This window comes from Nymphalis io, chromosome 28 (assembly GCF_905147045.1).
Source record: "Nymphalis io chromosome 28, ilAglIoxx1.1, whole genome shotgun sequence".
NCBI classification, from domain to species: Eukaryota; Metazoa; Arthropoda; class Insecta; order Lepidoptera; family Nymphalidae; genus Nymphalis; species Nymphalis io.
This window is the reverse complement of record NC_065915.1, coordinates 2,271,911-2,288,317: the sequence shown is the minus strand read 5'-3', so window position 1 is coordinate 2,288,317 and position 16,407 is coordinate 2,271,911. Positions and strand designations below refer to the sequence as shown.

Here is a 16,407-nt window from a genome sequence, read left to right as displayed (position 1 = left end):
AAAAAAGAACAGGTTATCAATTATAGCAATCTCTTCCAGGCAACCTCTATTAAAAATAAAAAAGGAATAATGCCTTGAGGCCTTACAATGTTTATATACTGGCAATTAATATTTAAAAAAAACACTGTTAGATAGACTTTTATTGATATTCCAAGTTTAATAAAATATTACAAATATAAAAATACATTTTATTTTTTAATAATGTTCAGCTTATTAATATTACAAATGCGAGACAGAAAGCGGAAACGATTTGAATATAGATTATTAAATCATTGTTTTTAATTGATTTAAAAAACGAAGTAATTTCATTCGTATAGACCATTTCAGAAATAAGAAGAAGACAATTTTTGAAAACGGTTTTTTTGGAATAAAATATTAATTTTAATAATAACTTTGGTGTGTATTTGTACTAGTTGCTCAATCTTAGAAACAAATATAGTAGACCTTCAGAATCAAACCTTTAAGAACCTTTTTTTATTTAACCTTGAAGAAGACGGTGGCTGGTTCCAGCAGTCTGTGAACCTCGCCATGATAATTATGATGATAAATACATTAATTACATCTTCAAAGTTAATCGATATCAAGATTCGCGCCATTTTTCCACTTCCTCAAACTGAGCGGTATTTCAGGTACAACGACATCTATTTTATCGAATGGATAATTGTTGAAGTTCTGCCAGAAAACAGGACGAACGGTACGGTAATTGTTGTCGAATTTTTTCAGCGTGGCAACATCGGTGTCGTCGATTTGGAAGTCGAAAATCGAGGCGTTTTCCACGACTCTCGATTCGGTTAGGGTTTTTGGTATGCTGCATATACCACGTTGGTACTGGAAAAAATATTACAGTATTTAGTGTCTGTGTTTTATCATAATATATTTAATTCCTTTGTATGTGTGTTTGTCACCTCCTCCTAAACGGCTAGATCGATTTGGATGTATATTTCAATAGGTTTCTGGATGGTTTTGAAAACACAATTGGATCCCATAGGTGGCGCTGTTATAGGTATTGTATAACATGAGACGTAAATCTCAAGGAAATCATTAAAAAGTTAAGCGACGTTTTCTTATTAGAAATAAGAAGGTATACTGGCAAATGGGTCACCTGATGATACGTGGTCCCTACCGCCCATAGACAGAATCAATGCGCCACCAAATTTCCGATCTAAGATGCTTAATCCGGAACACAACAATACTAAATATTGAGTTGGTGGTATTTTAAATTATCTATATAAATTATCTCGTGCTTTACGGCGAAGAAAAACATCGTGAGGAAACCTGCATGTGTCTAATTTCATTGAAATTCTGCCACATGTGTCTTCCACCAACCCGCATTGGAGCAGCGTGGTGGAATAAGCTCAAAACTTTTCCTCAAAACGGGAGAGGAGGAGTCCAGCAGTGTGACATTCACAGGCTGTTACGAAGGTGGTACCTCCCCAAAAAGCTTAAGCTTAGCTGTAAATATCTTTAAGGTACTTATTAAAATCTATCTAAGAAGCGCTTTAAGTAGCCGTTATTCTAAGTGAGTCTTGTGTGAAATTATTTTGGCGCCATTAAGGTACTCACAAGATATCTCAAGGCTATCTGTTGCACAGTTTTCCCATATTTCTTTGCAATGCTTAACATGATTGGGTCGTCGTGTCTAACCGCTGGGCAGGTGGTATCCAGTCTGCTTGGCACCATCTTACCGAATGGTGTGTAGGCTACCACCAATATATTATTCTTCTGGCAGTAATCGACCAGTTCCTTCTGACCAAGGTTGAGGTTTATCTGAAACGTGATTTATTTATTTGGATCACCAACAGTTGTATATAATATAAATCTAACTCATGCTTTATATTTACTTAAAACTAGATATGTACTATTGATTATGACTGCCTCGTTGGTCTAGTGGCTTGATGTAAGGCGGCAGACCCGGAGGTCCTGGGTCCAATTCCCAGGTCAGGCCAGTAAAAAGTTATTGGGTTTTTCTGTCAGAAAATTCTCAATAGCAGCCCGGAGTCTGGAAGTTGGAAGTGTACACTCCCGTGCCTCGGAAAGCACATAAAGCCGTTGGTCCTGCGCCTAAACTCTTTCCGGTAATGTCGGATTGCCGTCCCATCGGATTATGAGTGTTAGGGAATAGAGATTGCACCTGTGTTTGCGCACACGCTTGTGCGCTATAATATCTCCTGCGTAGTTGGCTAATCTCTCTTGAGATTGGCTGCCGTGGCCGAAATCGGTCTGGAGGACATTATTATTATTATTACTATCAATTATAGGACACATAATTCCCAAGCACAATTACTAAAAGAAGAAACATTATGTACAAATTAAGATAAATAAACTGAACACTAATTAGGTTTTGAAAGTAATTAAATTAATTACTTTTATTTACATATAGTTTGGGCTATTTGCGAATTTAATGTTTATCAAATGATCTTTTATAAAATGATATATTTGCAAAATAAGATGCCGGTCACCTGAAAATTATTTGAAACGTTTTTTGGAAAATCATTTATAATTTTTTGGTCAAACATTATTGGAGCCATTCTCAAAGGAGCCTAAACGGGATATATTATAGTGCACTCTCGATTCCATAATTCTCATAATCCGATACGAACGAAAACTAGACCAAGTCAGGCGCAGGATTAACAGCTTTACATGCTTTCCGAGGCACGATTGTGTAAACATAATCAACTTCCAGACTCCTGCTACTGAAAATTACTCCACGGAAAAAAAACGATATTAATTTATTTGACCTGATCTTTGAACTCAGGGCCAACGAGGAATCAAAAATTAGGGAACCGATAAAAGAAACGATATTATGGAAAGTTGGTACTGGCCAATGACCTATGGGTGTTTATTTACCTCAACTTGATTCACTACAGGAACTACGCGACAGTTGGCCAGCAGACGCGTCAATTGCTCTACATTGAAGTTTGATACACCAATCGATTTGACCAAACCTTGGTCCAACACGGATTCAAATCCGCGCCACGTATCCAAGTAGTCAATCTTTTCGTCCACACCTTCTACCTGTGAAATTTTGTTAAGTTTATAGTATGTATGTTCAACACGCGATAAAATAGTATATCACCCTAAGTCGGTTCTTGCAGAATAACCTCCGTTGAAAATTTCTTAATAGAAAAACTCAAAAATGTTTTCTTTGTTCGACAGTGTGTGTAATATGTAAGTATGTAGCAATTATAGAATGGAAATAAAATACTCACAGATACTGATATCGGCCAATGCATAAGCACCAAGTCCAGGTAACTAAGACCCAGTCTCCTTAAGGATGCTTTCACGGATTTCTCGACATCTTCAGGACGATGGTCGCTGGTCCAAACCTGTGAAAAAAGACACGAGGCTTAGAATTGCATACCATTTGATTGTCTTAACACATATAACCGCCGACGGTATCAATTGAATCTGTGTTCTAGAAATACACAATAAATATCAATATCAAATCAAAATGACAAAAAAAACTAGTTGTACTGTGGTAGGGCTTTTTGCAAGCTCGTCTGGGTAAGTACCACCCACTCAAAAGATATTCTACCGCAAAACAGCTGTACTTGGCATTGTTGTGTTCCGGTTTGAAGGGTAAGTGAGCCAGTGAAATTACAGGCATAATGGACAAAACATCTTAGTTCCCACTGTATGTACGATGTAAGCGATGGTTAACATTTCTTACAATGCCAATGTCCATGGGCGTTGGTGACCACTTACCATAATGTGGTCCATATGCTCGTCCGCCTACATATTCTATAAGAAAATTAGAACTTTGATCATACTAGATAAGTAACCGTGACAAGCGGTAACTTCAAGTTCGTATATTTAAATTTACGATTGTTAGCAGCAATTACTGTCGCACAGTTCATTATTACTCAGTAAATGCAATCATTATAAAACCCAGTAACGCAGTATTCAATGTAATTACAGGAAAATTCTCGTTAAATGGTAATTTTCACGTTTTTCCAGACATGCATTAACAGCTTCATTATTATAGTTAGTGAATAAAATTATGTACTTAATTCATTTCATTATATACTTTAATTCGCTATTTTTAGGGTTCATAATTTTTTATAACACGTACAATTCATACGTTAACTTTAAAGTGTTATAACTTTTGATAAGCTTAACCGGTTTTGATGAAATAAAAACTAAATGGTACCCTGAAATACTCTTTAAAATAATCATATAATTTAAATTTGTAACTTTTACTCATAATATAGATATTCAAGGACATACAGACAGACGTTTAGTTAAAAAATTTAATAATACCATTAATAATAAAATAATACTATAATAATAATAGTAGATAATGATTTGATTTTTTTAACCTTCAAACAGTCATTTATATATAACAGATTTATATGTATATAGCATATAGTTCTCATTCTACCTACAAAAGTTTTAAGCTTAGTTAAATTTTAGTAAGTTATAAGTCGAAAGTCTTCAGTCAATCATTAGCTTCTACATTTTAAGCCGACCTTCGTAGTGATAAACAAATCTTCTCTCTTAACGACACCTTCTCCTATTTTCTTCTTCACTACGTAACCGATTTCCGGTTCCACTCTGTATAGATGTGCAGTGTCGATATGACGATAGCCGACATCGATTGCATAGGACATCGCATCGACAAGTTTTGGTGCATCTTCCACTATGAATTCTCCCTGGAATGTAATAATGTAAATATATGTTGGTTGTCTGGAGGAGATCGCTATGTAACGATAAGGTCGCCAAAATTGTATGCTACTTTTATTTAGGATGTATCCATATTTTGTATTTTTTTCTCTCTTTGTGGTATACAATAAAGTGTAAAGTATATAATATATAATGTATCCAGTGTAACTCTAGGCAAGGGACAAGACAAGGGAGATAATATCTTAGTTCAAGGTCATTTGCTATGGAAAGGTGGTGTTTATTTGCAAGTCTACCTACCTATTTTTAATTATTGCCGCCGTGATGGCCCAGTAGTAAGAACGCGTGAATCTTAACCGATGATCGTGGGTGCAAACCCACTGAATTTTTATGTGTTTAATTTGTGCTATAATTCATTCATACCAAACTCGCATTGAGGCAGCGTCGTGGAATAAACTTGAAAACCTTCTCCTCCATAGAAAAAAGGAGAGGAGAACTTATTACTATAATTTTTCATCACTATACATGACGATGACGTGAAAATATCTAGAGTTTTTGCTAAGCCTTCCCATTGAATCATTTTGCACAATTAACACAAAGAGTACTATAAATATATTGTCATGGCAAGTCATTGTGTAGCGTTGAGTATTGTTGCATTATTTCTTTCACACGAAAGCTAAGCTCAATTGTTTATAAATACGGTTTGAATAATGCAATTATTAAACGAACGACAATAAATACTTGGGAATATACCTAGACAACAGATTACCATTCAAATTCCATATATACTATATTATACAATATATAGCTGCAAAAGAATTTCGAATGCTCGGTTTTGTAGTTAATAATAAAGATTCCAAAAATGACACAACCTTTATTCTTTTGTGTAATTGGTTTGTGCGCTCATTGTTGGAATATGATTCTGTTGTCTGGAATCCACTTCATCAACTTAATATTTATTAATAGCAAATATATATATATATATATATATATTTACTATGTACAGACATTTTTATAAATACAAAATTAATATACAATTTAAAAAAGTTTTCGGATAAATGCTATTATCGTATTTTAGACAATATTCATTAGAAGGCTTATTTATATAAAATTACTTACCTTTTCATTTAATCCAAGCCAAGTTCCGTAACCCAATGCTGGAATTTCCAGGCCATTGTTGAGTTTGAAGTTCGGGATTACGACCTGGAACAAATCAACAGGAAGTTGTTATATCAGCTGGGCTTAATTCGCCAATTTTCGTTATCGCTACATAAATAGCCAAATAGTTACACTGCACTGTTGATTAGATGTAGCGAGAAGCGATATAAAGCCTTTTCCAATGACAGCAGATATAGAAACAAATTTATATATTCACGAATAAACAATGTTGAAAACATACCGTACCATTACTATAATTAATAATATCCTGGGACTATGGAAACCAGACAACTGATATACAACAAATACTACTTTTCTTTTGGAAATACATACTTATATAGATAATTACACCCACAGGACCCGCGACACTCAGGACAAACAGACATGTTCATGCTCACAAATGTCTGTCCTGGGTGGGAATCGAACCCACAAACTTCGGCATGAAAGGCATGTACCAACCTCTTTTTTTTAACGCTGGAAAAACGCGTTACACCTTTCCCCCACGAGAACAGTGGGGAGGTACGGGTATGTGGGGTTCGCCGGTGTCCAAGGTGCCGAGTGCACTCCGAACATCGGAATTCCCTCTAAAAAACCAGCGGTACCCTTTCCGTCTTAACGAGGAGCGCCACGCCACCTCGCCAACCGACCCGTCAAATATATTCATAAGAGACATAAATATTTATATGACTAATACTTGTACATTTTTTATTGATGAAAAGTTTAATGACTAAATTTCTTGCCTCATATTTTGTTGAGAACAAAATATGATGAATATAATTGGAATATCGCGATTCAAAAGTGCATGCTAGAGTATAATCTACTTAAACAAGTTTTTTTTTATAGAATAGAAGATAGACGGACGAGCATATGGGCCAGCTGATGGTAAGTGGTCAACGCATATAGACATTGGCATAGTAAGAAATGTTAACCATCGCTTATATCGCCAATGCGCCACCAACCTTGGGAACTAAGATGTTATATCCCTTGCCTGTAATTACGCTGGCTCATTCACTCTTCAATCCGGAACAAAATAATACCAAGTACTGTGGTTTTGCGGTAGGATATCCGATGAGCGATGGTATTTTTCAGTGAATTTTCATGTCTCACATCGTCCATTTGTGAAAACCGTCTGAAAGCATTTCATCCGTGCAGTGACGGAGAAAGAATACATTTCACTGCCCCTCTCTTTCCCATGGGTGTCGTAAGAGGCGACTAAGGGATATCTGAGCGACCATCTGCTCACCTGGTGGTAGGATGCTAACATCCGCCTGGCTTGTTACCACCGTACGCATGGTGAAAAACTCGTGAAGTGGCTTGCAGCCGCGTTTCGAGGTCAGCCAGCGTACAGCCAGAGCCCGAGCGAGTATTGCCGCGATGGGTGTTGGTCCGGTTGGAGACGGCTGTTGAACCAATGCCGGGGGAAACTGTATTGACCTGCCGGTCAGGGAGACCCGAAGAAACGGCTGTTCCGCTGGCCGCCCGTGGCATAGTACAGGGGCCCGAGCGTGCCTAACCAGCTCGTGAGGCTGCCCCACCAGGCCACGCATAATCTCGGGGTGGACCGTCGTGCCGGTTGGTGACCGGTAGGTGGGGTCCCGGCGGCCACTTCTGGGGGGGTTCGGGGGCCCTTCCGTCCGGCGGGTCAGTGTATTTTTCCTTTTGGCAACCACTTGGGGAAACACGCCTCCACACTTTGCCCATCCCTATCGTGGCAATACATCGCTCGCTTCACGTCTCTTTTCCATTTAATTTCTCCCAAATGGCGCAACAAAAAAGAAATAACGGTCGTACAGCGGTGCTCACCCCCACCATACCCTCGCTGTTTGAGGTCGAGTTCTCTAACATCCGAGGACTCCACACTAACCTCAACGCTGTCCACCACCATCTCGAGACAGCACGGCCAGCAATGTTGTTTCTCACGGAGACACAAATACTCCGTCCTGCCGATACCAGCTACCTTAATTATCCCGGCTACACGCTTGAAGAATCCTTCAAAGCGAAAGCCGGAGTATGCTTGTTCGTCAGGACGGATGTTTGCTGTCACCGACTGCGCTGCTTGGAGGACCACTTCTTCTCCTCTGACTCACTGAAAGCAAACTATAATAAAAATTCCAAGTCCTGTAGAAAGGCATACACGAGAGCGGATGCACAGCGCATTGTACAGATTGGTCATGACCTTGTTTCGCATCCTAGGGGCTCCCGTAGCTTCTGGCGTCTGACCAAGTCTGTGCAAAACAATTTCTGCCAACCTTCGCTGCCACCGCTCAGAAATCCGGACGGATCGCTAGCTCACAGTCCGCAAGAGCAAGCTGATCTCCTGGCTAAACTCTTTGCCGACAATTCCGTCATCGATGATTGTAGTGCACTGCCACCTACAATACCTGCATGTGGCCATACGATGCCTGACATTAAAATCAGGCAACGTGATGTGCGTGCGGAGCTGGAATCACTTGATGTACGGAAAGCTAGCGGTCCCGATGGAATACCAGCCATAGTGCTGAAGAAGTGCGCAGCGGAGCTGTCTCCTGTGTTAACGCGCCTGTTCCAACTTTCTCTCTCTTCGGGAAGTGTGCCGGAGGCTTGGAGAAGAGCTAATGTGCAAGCGGTTCCCAAAAAAGGGGATCGGTCTGACCCGGCAAATTATCGGCCAATAGCTATCACCTCAGTACTTTGTAAGGTGATGGAACGGATTTTAAACAACCAACTGATCCATTACCTAGAAGATCACTGTCTAATTAATGATCGTCAGTACGGTTTTCGACCAAAACGGTCCACAGGTGATCTTCTAGCGTACGTAACACACCTCTGGGGTGAAGCTATCGACAAGCATGGAGAATCGTTGGCTGTCAGCCTCGATATCTCCAAGGCTTTCGACAGGGTCTGGCACAGAAGTCTTCTCTCCAAGCTACCGGCATATGGTCTGCCTGCTCAGCTATGCACCTGGATTGCCAGCTTCCTACACAAGCGTAGCCTTCGTGTTTTAGTAGATGGTTGCGCTTCACAATTCTATGTAGTGAATGCTGGGGTCCCCCAGGGATCTGTGCTATCTCCCACACTCTTTCTTTTGCATATCAATGATATGCTCTCCCTTGGGAACATACATTGCTATGCAGATGATAGTACAGTGCATGGTGGATACCACGGACGCGCAGTGGCTGGGCGGGCGGAAACTGAGGAGAGGCGGGAGAATCTTGTCATTGAACTCGATAGGACGTTAGATCTCATCGCCAAATGGGGCTCTGATAATCTTGTTGAGTTTAATGCCAAGAAAACACAGGTATGCGCTCTCACGGCGAAAAAGTCAACATTTTCCCCTCTTCCCTCCCTCTGTGGTACTCCGCTGGTGATGCAAAGCAAAATCGCCATGCTGGGGATTGACGTTCGCTGCGACCTTAGTCCAAGGGATTACATCGAGGCTGTTATAAAAACAGCTTCACGGAAACTCGGAGTTCTGAACAAGGTGCGGCGCTTTTTCACGCCACAACAACTGTGCCTGCTGTACAAAACACAGGTACGGTCTTGCGTGGAATATTGCTCGCACCTTTGGGATGGCTCCGCTAAGTACCTACTTGAGGCCTTGGACCGGTTGCAGCGACGTGCCGTACGCATTATTGGCGACGTAAAGGTCACAAACACCCTTGAACCTTTACAATTGCGTCGTGAGATAGCAGCACTGAGCGCTTTCTATCGACTGTATCACGGCGAGTGCTCTGAGGAATTATTCTCTCTAATTCCTGCTTCCCCCTTCCTTCTTAAGTCCACGCGGGCTGGTTCTCGATGTCACCGCCTAACTGTGACATCAATTCCATCGCGAACAAAGAAATTTGGCAACTCCTTTCTTTGTCGCACTTCCAAAAAATGGAATTCCTTACCAGCTCACGTATTCCCCTCCTCTTACAACCCGGGTTCCTTCAAACGAGGCGTGAAGAGGCATCTTGCGGGCCGGCAAGGCGAAGGCGGCTAGTGCAGAACGTTTTTCCCGTCTGTACTGGCCGTCGTCGCGTTTGGACTCTACTACCACTTACCATCAGGTGGAGTAGAGTCATTTGCCCTCCCGGCGATATAAAAAAAAAAAAAAAAAAGCTCGTGCGTAGTTTTTGTGTTTATCGTTTCAGACGCAGACATTGTTTTATATGTTATATATAATACTAGCTAATCGTTCCGGCTTCGCACGGTAGGTAAGAAAAATGTATTTTGATAGGGTTTGCGTAACATCTGTTCTTAGTGAGCGTCTACGTCGGTGAAGTAACCGTGACAAATTTTAAGTCAATTTGTCGGATAGTTTAGGAGATCTCGTGATGAGTGGAATTTCGCTTATATATCTAGATAATTTACTGGTGGTACGGCTTTGTCGCATGACTTGGTCAAAGTGATGCCACAAAGCCTGACAGGGACATATGGCGCAGGCTCGTGAGGCGAATAACATCTGCGCCGAATAATTTATAATACTTCATGGCGACCACAACCGCTCTGACAAGAGTGACACGACGAAGAAGGGCTTTGTACAAGTTCGTCTGGGTAGGTACCACCCACTCATCAGATATTCTACTGCAAAACAGCAGTACTTGGTATTGTTGTATTCCGGTTTGAAGGGTGAAGGAGCCAGTGTAATTACAGGCACGAGGGATATAAAATCTTAGTTCCCAAGGTTGGTGGCGCATTGGCTATGTAAGCGATGGTTGACATTTCTTACAATGCCAATGTCTAAGGGTGTTAGTGACCACTTACCATCAGATGGCCCATATACTCGTCCGCCTTCCTATTCTATAAAAAAAAACTTTTATAATCTTATATTGTTTAAATTATAGTCCACTCAATTTATCTCTAAAAATAGAAATAGGGTTACAATTATTCTCATAGAGCCAAAGATATTCAATGAGCAGAGTTCGATAATTCTAATTATCCTCCACCAGGTTCGACTTCTGGGAAAACCACGTTAAAAAAAAGCGACAAGCACACTAACACAATAATTCATACGTGTGCGTACTACGAGGAAAAAATTTTTTTTCAATTCTTTGAATCGCTATATATGGCGATTCTTTCGAAAATGCTGTAAAACATAGTTTAGCAGAAATGCAAAAACAAAAAAAAAAAATGCAAAAAACCGAATTTCGCCAACTTTTAGCATAACATTTTTTTGCACAAGGATCGATGGGGACTTTTCACAATTAGTAAATAATATTATTCCCCACATTCAAACCAATTTTTGGCTCTATGGGATTTGTAACCTTCGATGTCTAATTTGACTGAATTAATAAACATTTTTACTTGCACCCATCAACATAATTGACACTACTTAATTTCCGTGACAGAAATCTTGAAATTTTATATATAATCACGTTAAGCTATATGAAATTTGTTACGATAGAAATATAAAACAGAGATAAAATTTATCATCTTCATATCATGACATTAAAATAACCTATAAATATTTTCAATTTTTGTGTTGTTACGATTTATAATCAATGAATTTATTGAATATAATATGTTTTTGAATAGTTTAGATGTTGTGAATTTGACCTCGAATAGCTTAAAATATCACTAACCTTTGACATGATTGGCACGTCGACTGCGCTTGCGTACTGAGCGACTACTAAATAAAACAGTGATGCCAGTGTAAAAATTTAAATCTCCCGACGCTTTGAACTTAATTTCCAACTTTTAACTCAATAAATTATTATTATTCTCTATTATAATTATTCTTGTTCATTGATAAGAAAAATGAAATATTGCATTTATAAAATGATAGATTTTTAACAATCTTTTTTTTTAAAGAAGATCTTATTTCAATCACTAAAAAATAAAAGTATAAAAGTAAGATTGGGTATTTTTATTAGTATATTAATTCGTTTTTCCTTTATTGATGCGATCGGTTTCTATTTTTTTGCAGAGTTTGTTTGTTGGAACGCACTAATCTCAGGACTTACAAGTCCAATTTGATAAAATCTTTTTGCATTTAATTTTAAAGAAGAAATGTTATATACTATAACATCAGGCTTTGCAGACGGGGTAACAGCTAGTTGGTAGGTACGTCAATTGTGAAATTTAAAAGAATCAATAAGGAACGCTTGTGTGCTAAAGAATATTACATAACCAATGACTTTTTAAATGATCGCACGCTTTGGAAATGATCGCCTCCAGGTTATTTCAAATTAAAATATATATATATATTATTCTGCTATTGTTGTAAAAGGATGAGATATATGAAAAAAATCCCGCTGAGTTTCTTTCGCCGGTTCTTCTACGGTTTGAGGTGCTTATTTCCGAACCAGTGGTAGATTTATGAAATTATGAAAATTAGTAAGTAAGTGTAACGCTTCTATATTGAATAAAGATTTTTTACTTTGACTTTGATATACATATCTCCTTTAAGTCTATGAAATATTGTTTTATATAATTGAAAATGGTCTTACTGCTACTTAATTCGCACGGGTCTTTATTTCATATCAATGGTTATTATGAAGTTTATGATAAGATGACACTTGTATGATATTCATTGTAATATTTAAATAACAATCACATATTGTTTACATACGTACACATATAATTATGGGTTCATTCAAAATAAAATCATCAAGAAATCTACAACGCTACCACCAGTCCCGTAGATAGATACTACAGACAGAAGCGGCAGATCTATGAAATTTTATTAAAAACGAATGATTAACCTAATTAACACGAAAACTTGTGACTATAGTTTATTTTTATTTCTAGCTCATCATACTTACAATGTGGCTTATTAACTAATGTTGGGATTAAAAACCAAACGACCAGGTAAATAAAACCAAATCATTATTTTATGTTTACAAAGAAATATATTTTTATAAAAAAAAATTAGACTTGTGTACCCACATCTTTATTTTCTTAATATTTTAAACTCAATAATAGATGACGCTGCAGACGCTACTTTACACGCCATCTAGTTGAAGAATGTAACTGTTTTAAAACGTGATTAGTTGCATTAATGTTATGATAGATGGCGCTATATTCATTGTTAATACTTTTCGATGCAAGATGTCGTCATACATAAATAACGAGCTGATTATGACGAGCAATTATTTGTAAATTGTGTGTAATATATAAATATGTTATGTTTTTTCATTGTTTGATAGCAAAAGTATTTTTTTTTTATATATTCGCCGGGAGGGCAAATGACTCTACTCCACCTGATGGTAAGTGGTAGTAGAGTCCAAACGCGACGACGGCCAGTACAGTCGGGAAGAATGTTCTGTACTAGCCGTCACCGCCTTGCCGGCCCGCAAGATGCCTCTTCACGCCTCGTTTGAAGGAACCCGGGTTGTAAGAGGAGGGGAACACGTGAGCTGGTAAGGAATTCCATTTTTTGGTAGTGCGACAAAGAAAGGAGTTGCCAAATTTCTTTGTTCGCGATGGAATTGATGTCACAGTTAGGCGGTGACATCGAGAACCAGCTCGCGTAGACTTACGAAGGAAGGGGGAAGCAGGAATTAGAGAGAATAATTCCTCAGAGCACTCGCCGTGATACAGTCGATAGAAAGCGCTCAATGCTGCTATCTCACGACGCAATTGTAAAGGTTCAAGGGTGTTTGTGACCTTTACGTCGCCAATAATGATATTATTAATAAAATACACTTTATTCATTCATTAATTAAACTATGATTATATCTTCAAATTATAATTATAAAATAAAACTTGAATATTTATTAACGTGAGTGGCTTAATTTAATACAATAATGTTATAATTTTACTCGAATTAATGTTTGCTATTCGACCCTAGATGGCGGTAGATGTACTAAATTACAATTGTTAATTGCTTATAAGATTGTGTCTTGGCGAGATCGTGATAAGTGATATGGACTTAGTTTTTATGCCTTTATTATCGCTTCATATAACTTTTTCAAGCCATTATCTGCTGATGTATGTAATTTGCTATCAATTATTGTTAGTAATATAAACATCTCGTGTAAAAAAAAATACGACAATTGACCATCAGGTCAATTGTCGTATTTTTTTTTAAATCTAGGCATTGTTATTTTGATTTCGCTTAATACCTAACCCTTATTTATAATTAATATTTACGTTCGATGTCTATGTGATCTTTTAAATAAAAAACAATTGTTGTTAAAATTACGTTTTTAAATTACGATTTTTTATGGATATATTTTAAAAAATCTACGTTTTGTCTGTATGGATTTAGATCTTTGCCTGAGAATATTTATAATAGAAAACAATGCTACCATTTAATGAAAATATTATTCTAATTAAATTTAAAGAACATTGAAAGCAAAGAATTGCGAGAAATATAGATATACTAAGACTTTACTACAAAAAATATTATTTCTAATAATTCTTAGCGTACACCATTTTAAATATTTTTAATTGCAGCTGTACTAAATTCCAAACAAATATATTGATGGTATAAATATTTAGAACACGGAACGATTCTCATAAATAACTTTTACGTTTAAAAGAACACTTGATACAGTTCTCTTGAATTCATAGAAGTGACTTGTAAAAAAGTTTAATTAAAAACGTTTCATCCGGTGTTAAATTGTTTTTAAGCGCAATTTTGTTTTAAGAGATTCTTTTTTTTTTACTTTTAAAGGTAAGAAATGCTTCGTTTGAGTTCATGGAGTTTTACCGGATAGAGGTTTTTTTTTTAATTTAAGCCTTTGATTGTTATGAGAAAAATTAAGGAAAATTTTTAGCGCTACATTCATGATGTATGTAATGAAAATGCTGCGATGTGCAGCAGCAAATAGCAGACAAGAGTACTTCTATATAAATAAAAAAAAAATCGGTATCTATTTAAAACCCCGTTTTTTTTTGTAAATGAGTCTTGTTACTTGAATAATATTATATATTTTATTATATAGTGATTTTAATATCTTTATTTACAGATTGATTGGAGCGACCACACAATTTCCCCCCAGAAAACAGTGGGATGGACGGGCGCTGGACCAGATCAGCTATTTATTACTACACTATTATTTACTACAAATCACACAACACGATCGAGTTATATATATTGTTGCAATGAATAACTATGAAAGTATATTATAAAATGTTAATATAACTTAAATATAAAGAGAAATAAAAAAAGATTTTTAAATATTTCCAAGTGAACTTGCTAGTTCGAGTGTTGCCCGTCCCAGGAGAAATGGTGACTAATTAAAAAAAAAAACATCCGCCCCATCCACTCACAGGGGTTTGTAGACGATATAATTGTTTTAAGGAATTTAATGAAAAATTCGTGAGGGTATTATGCTTGTAATATATATATATACAAGCATATATAGCAAAACCCGGTTGTCCTATTTTAATATATAAAAAAACAAAATTATGGTGGGGTGAGAGGAGTGGTGTTGAATGAGTGTTCTTCGATCAAATTAATTAAAAAAATTAATAATTATATATTTTTTCATCATGTTTTTTTTTCGATTATGATTATGCATCGGTTTCGGCCACGGCGGCCAATCTCAAGAGAGATTAGCAGCACATATTATAGTGCACAAGTGTGTGCGCAAACACAGGTGCACTCTATATTCCCTCACTGTCATAATCCAATGGGACGGCAATCCGACAAGGAAAGAGTTCAGGCGCAGGACCAACAGTTTTACGTGCTTGCTACGACACGGGGGTGCTACTGAGAACATTCGGCAAAAAACTCAATAATCTTTTATCGAGGTTGGGTTTTGAACTCAGGACCTCGGGATCTGCGGCCTTATAGACACTAGACCAACGAGGCAGATATTTATTTTGAATACAATGAAGTTATAAATATTTTTTTACATTTCTTATTTAACACACTGTTGAGGCTATTAAATATATATTTTTTCTTTTTAAACATAACAATAACACATGTTTATATATAAAAAAATAATCTTTGTTTTTATTCGAGTTTAACGCGTCCGCGCATGCGTCGCCTATATAAATAATATTTATAAACAATATCCCGATACGATTCACGCGCAACATAAAACGCTGATTGTTATATCAGACACAAAAATATATACAACTTTTCAAATCAATTTATTTCATTTTCTATGTTATATAGTTATACATTTTTACTTGGTAGGGCTTTATGCAACCCCGTGGGTACCACCCACTCATCAGATATTCTACTGCAAAACAGCAGTACTTGGTATTGTTGTTTTCCGATTCGAAGGAGTCAGTGTAATTACAGGCACAAGGGACATAACATCTTAGTTCTCAAGGTTGGTGACGATTGACGATGTAAAGTATGGTTAATATTTCTTCCAATACGAATGCCTATGAGCGATGTTAATCATTTAATGTCATGTGTTTCATTTGCCCGTCTGTCTACAAATTATATATAAAATAAAAAAAAATGTAACGTTATCATTTATGAAACGTTTAATCTAACTTTTAAGATCTATACTTAATGAATAAGATGGAAATTATAGATAAAATATTAATGTGCTAATTAAAAAAAATATATATTTAAAAGTCGAATCCGTGCAACCTTCTTGTGTAACACTTAAGTGTTTTTTTTTTTTACCTCTGTATTTAAGTTACTTAGAATGGGAGAAGTAGAGCAACGAGATCCGAGACGTTAATCCCTTGAAGGTACTTGATATTTCCTCAATATTGGGTTTTTAAAACAATTATTATTCCACGCAAACATTT

The 16,407-nt window shown here is 37.0% G+C and overlaps 1 protein-coding gene across 1 annotated transcript; it reads right to left on the bottom strand.

Moving 5' to 3' along the window:
- Positions 1–197: 197 nt before the first annotated feature.
- On the bottom strand, positions 198–11,364 carry LOC126779114 (aldo-keto reductase AKR2E4-like). Its single transcript, XM_050502958.1, has 7 exons — positions 11,325–11,364; positions 5,740–5,823; positions 4,470–4,652; positions 3,210–3,326; positions 2,848–3,015; positions 1,564–1,767; positions 198–828 (listed from the first exon to the last, which is right to left on the bottom strand). Exons 1-7 carry the CDS (start codon positions 11,331–11,333, stop codon positions 571–573), a joined length of 1,023 nt encoding a protein of 340 aa, XP_050358915.1. The 5' UTR covers positions 11,334–11,364; the 3' UTR covers positions 198–570.
- Positions 11,365–16,407: the final 5,043 nt, after the last annotated feature.

What these genes read in the sequence shown, in the direction of transcription:
- LOC126779114 (XM_050502958.1), bottom strand. An exon ending in GGCTTGGATTAAATGAAAAG is followed by an intron (nt 4,653 to 5,739) that starts GTAAGTAATTTT and finishes ATTACATTCCAG; the next exon opens with GGAGAATTCATAGTGGAAGA. An exon ending in ATTTGTTTATCACTACGAAG is followed by an intron (nt 3,327 to 4,469) that starts GTCGGCTTAAAA and finishes CTTTTTTCACAG; the next exon opens with GTTTGGACCAGCGACCATCG.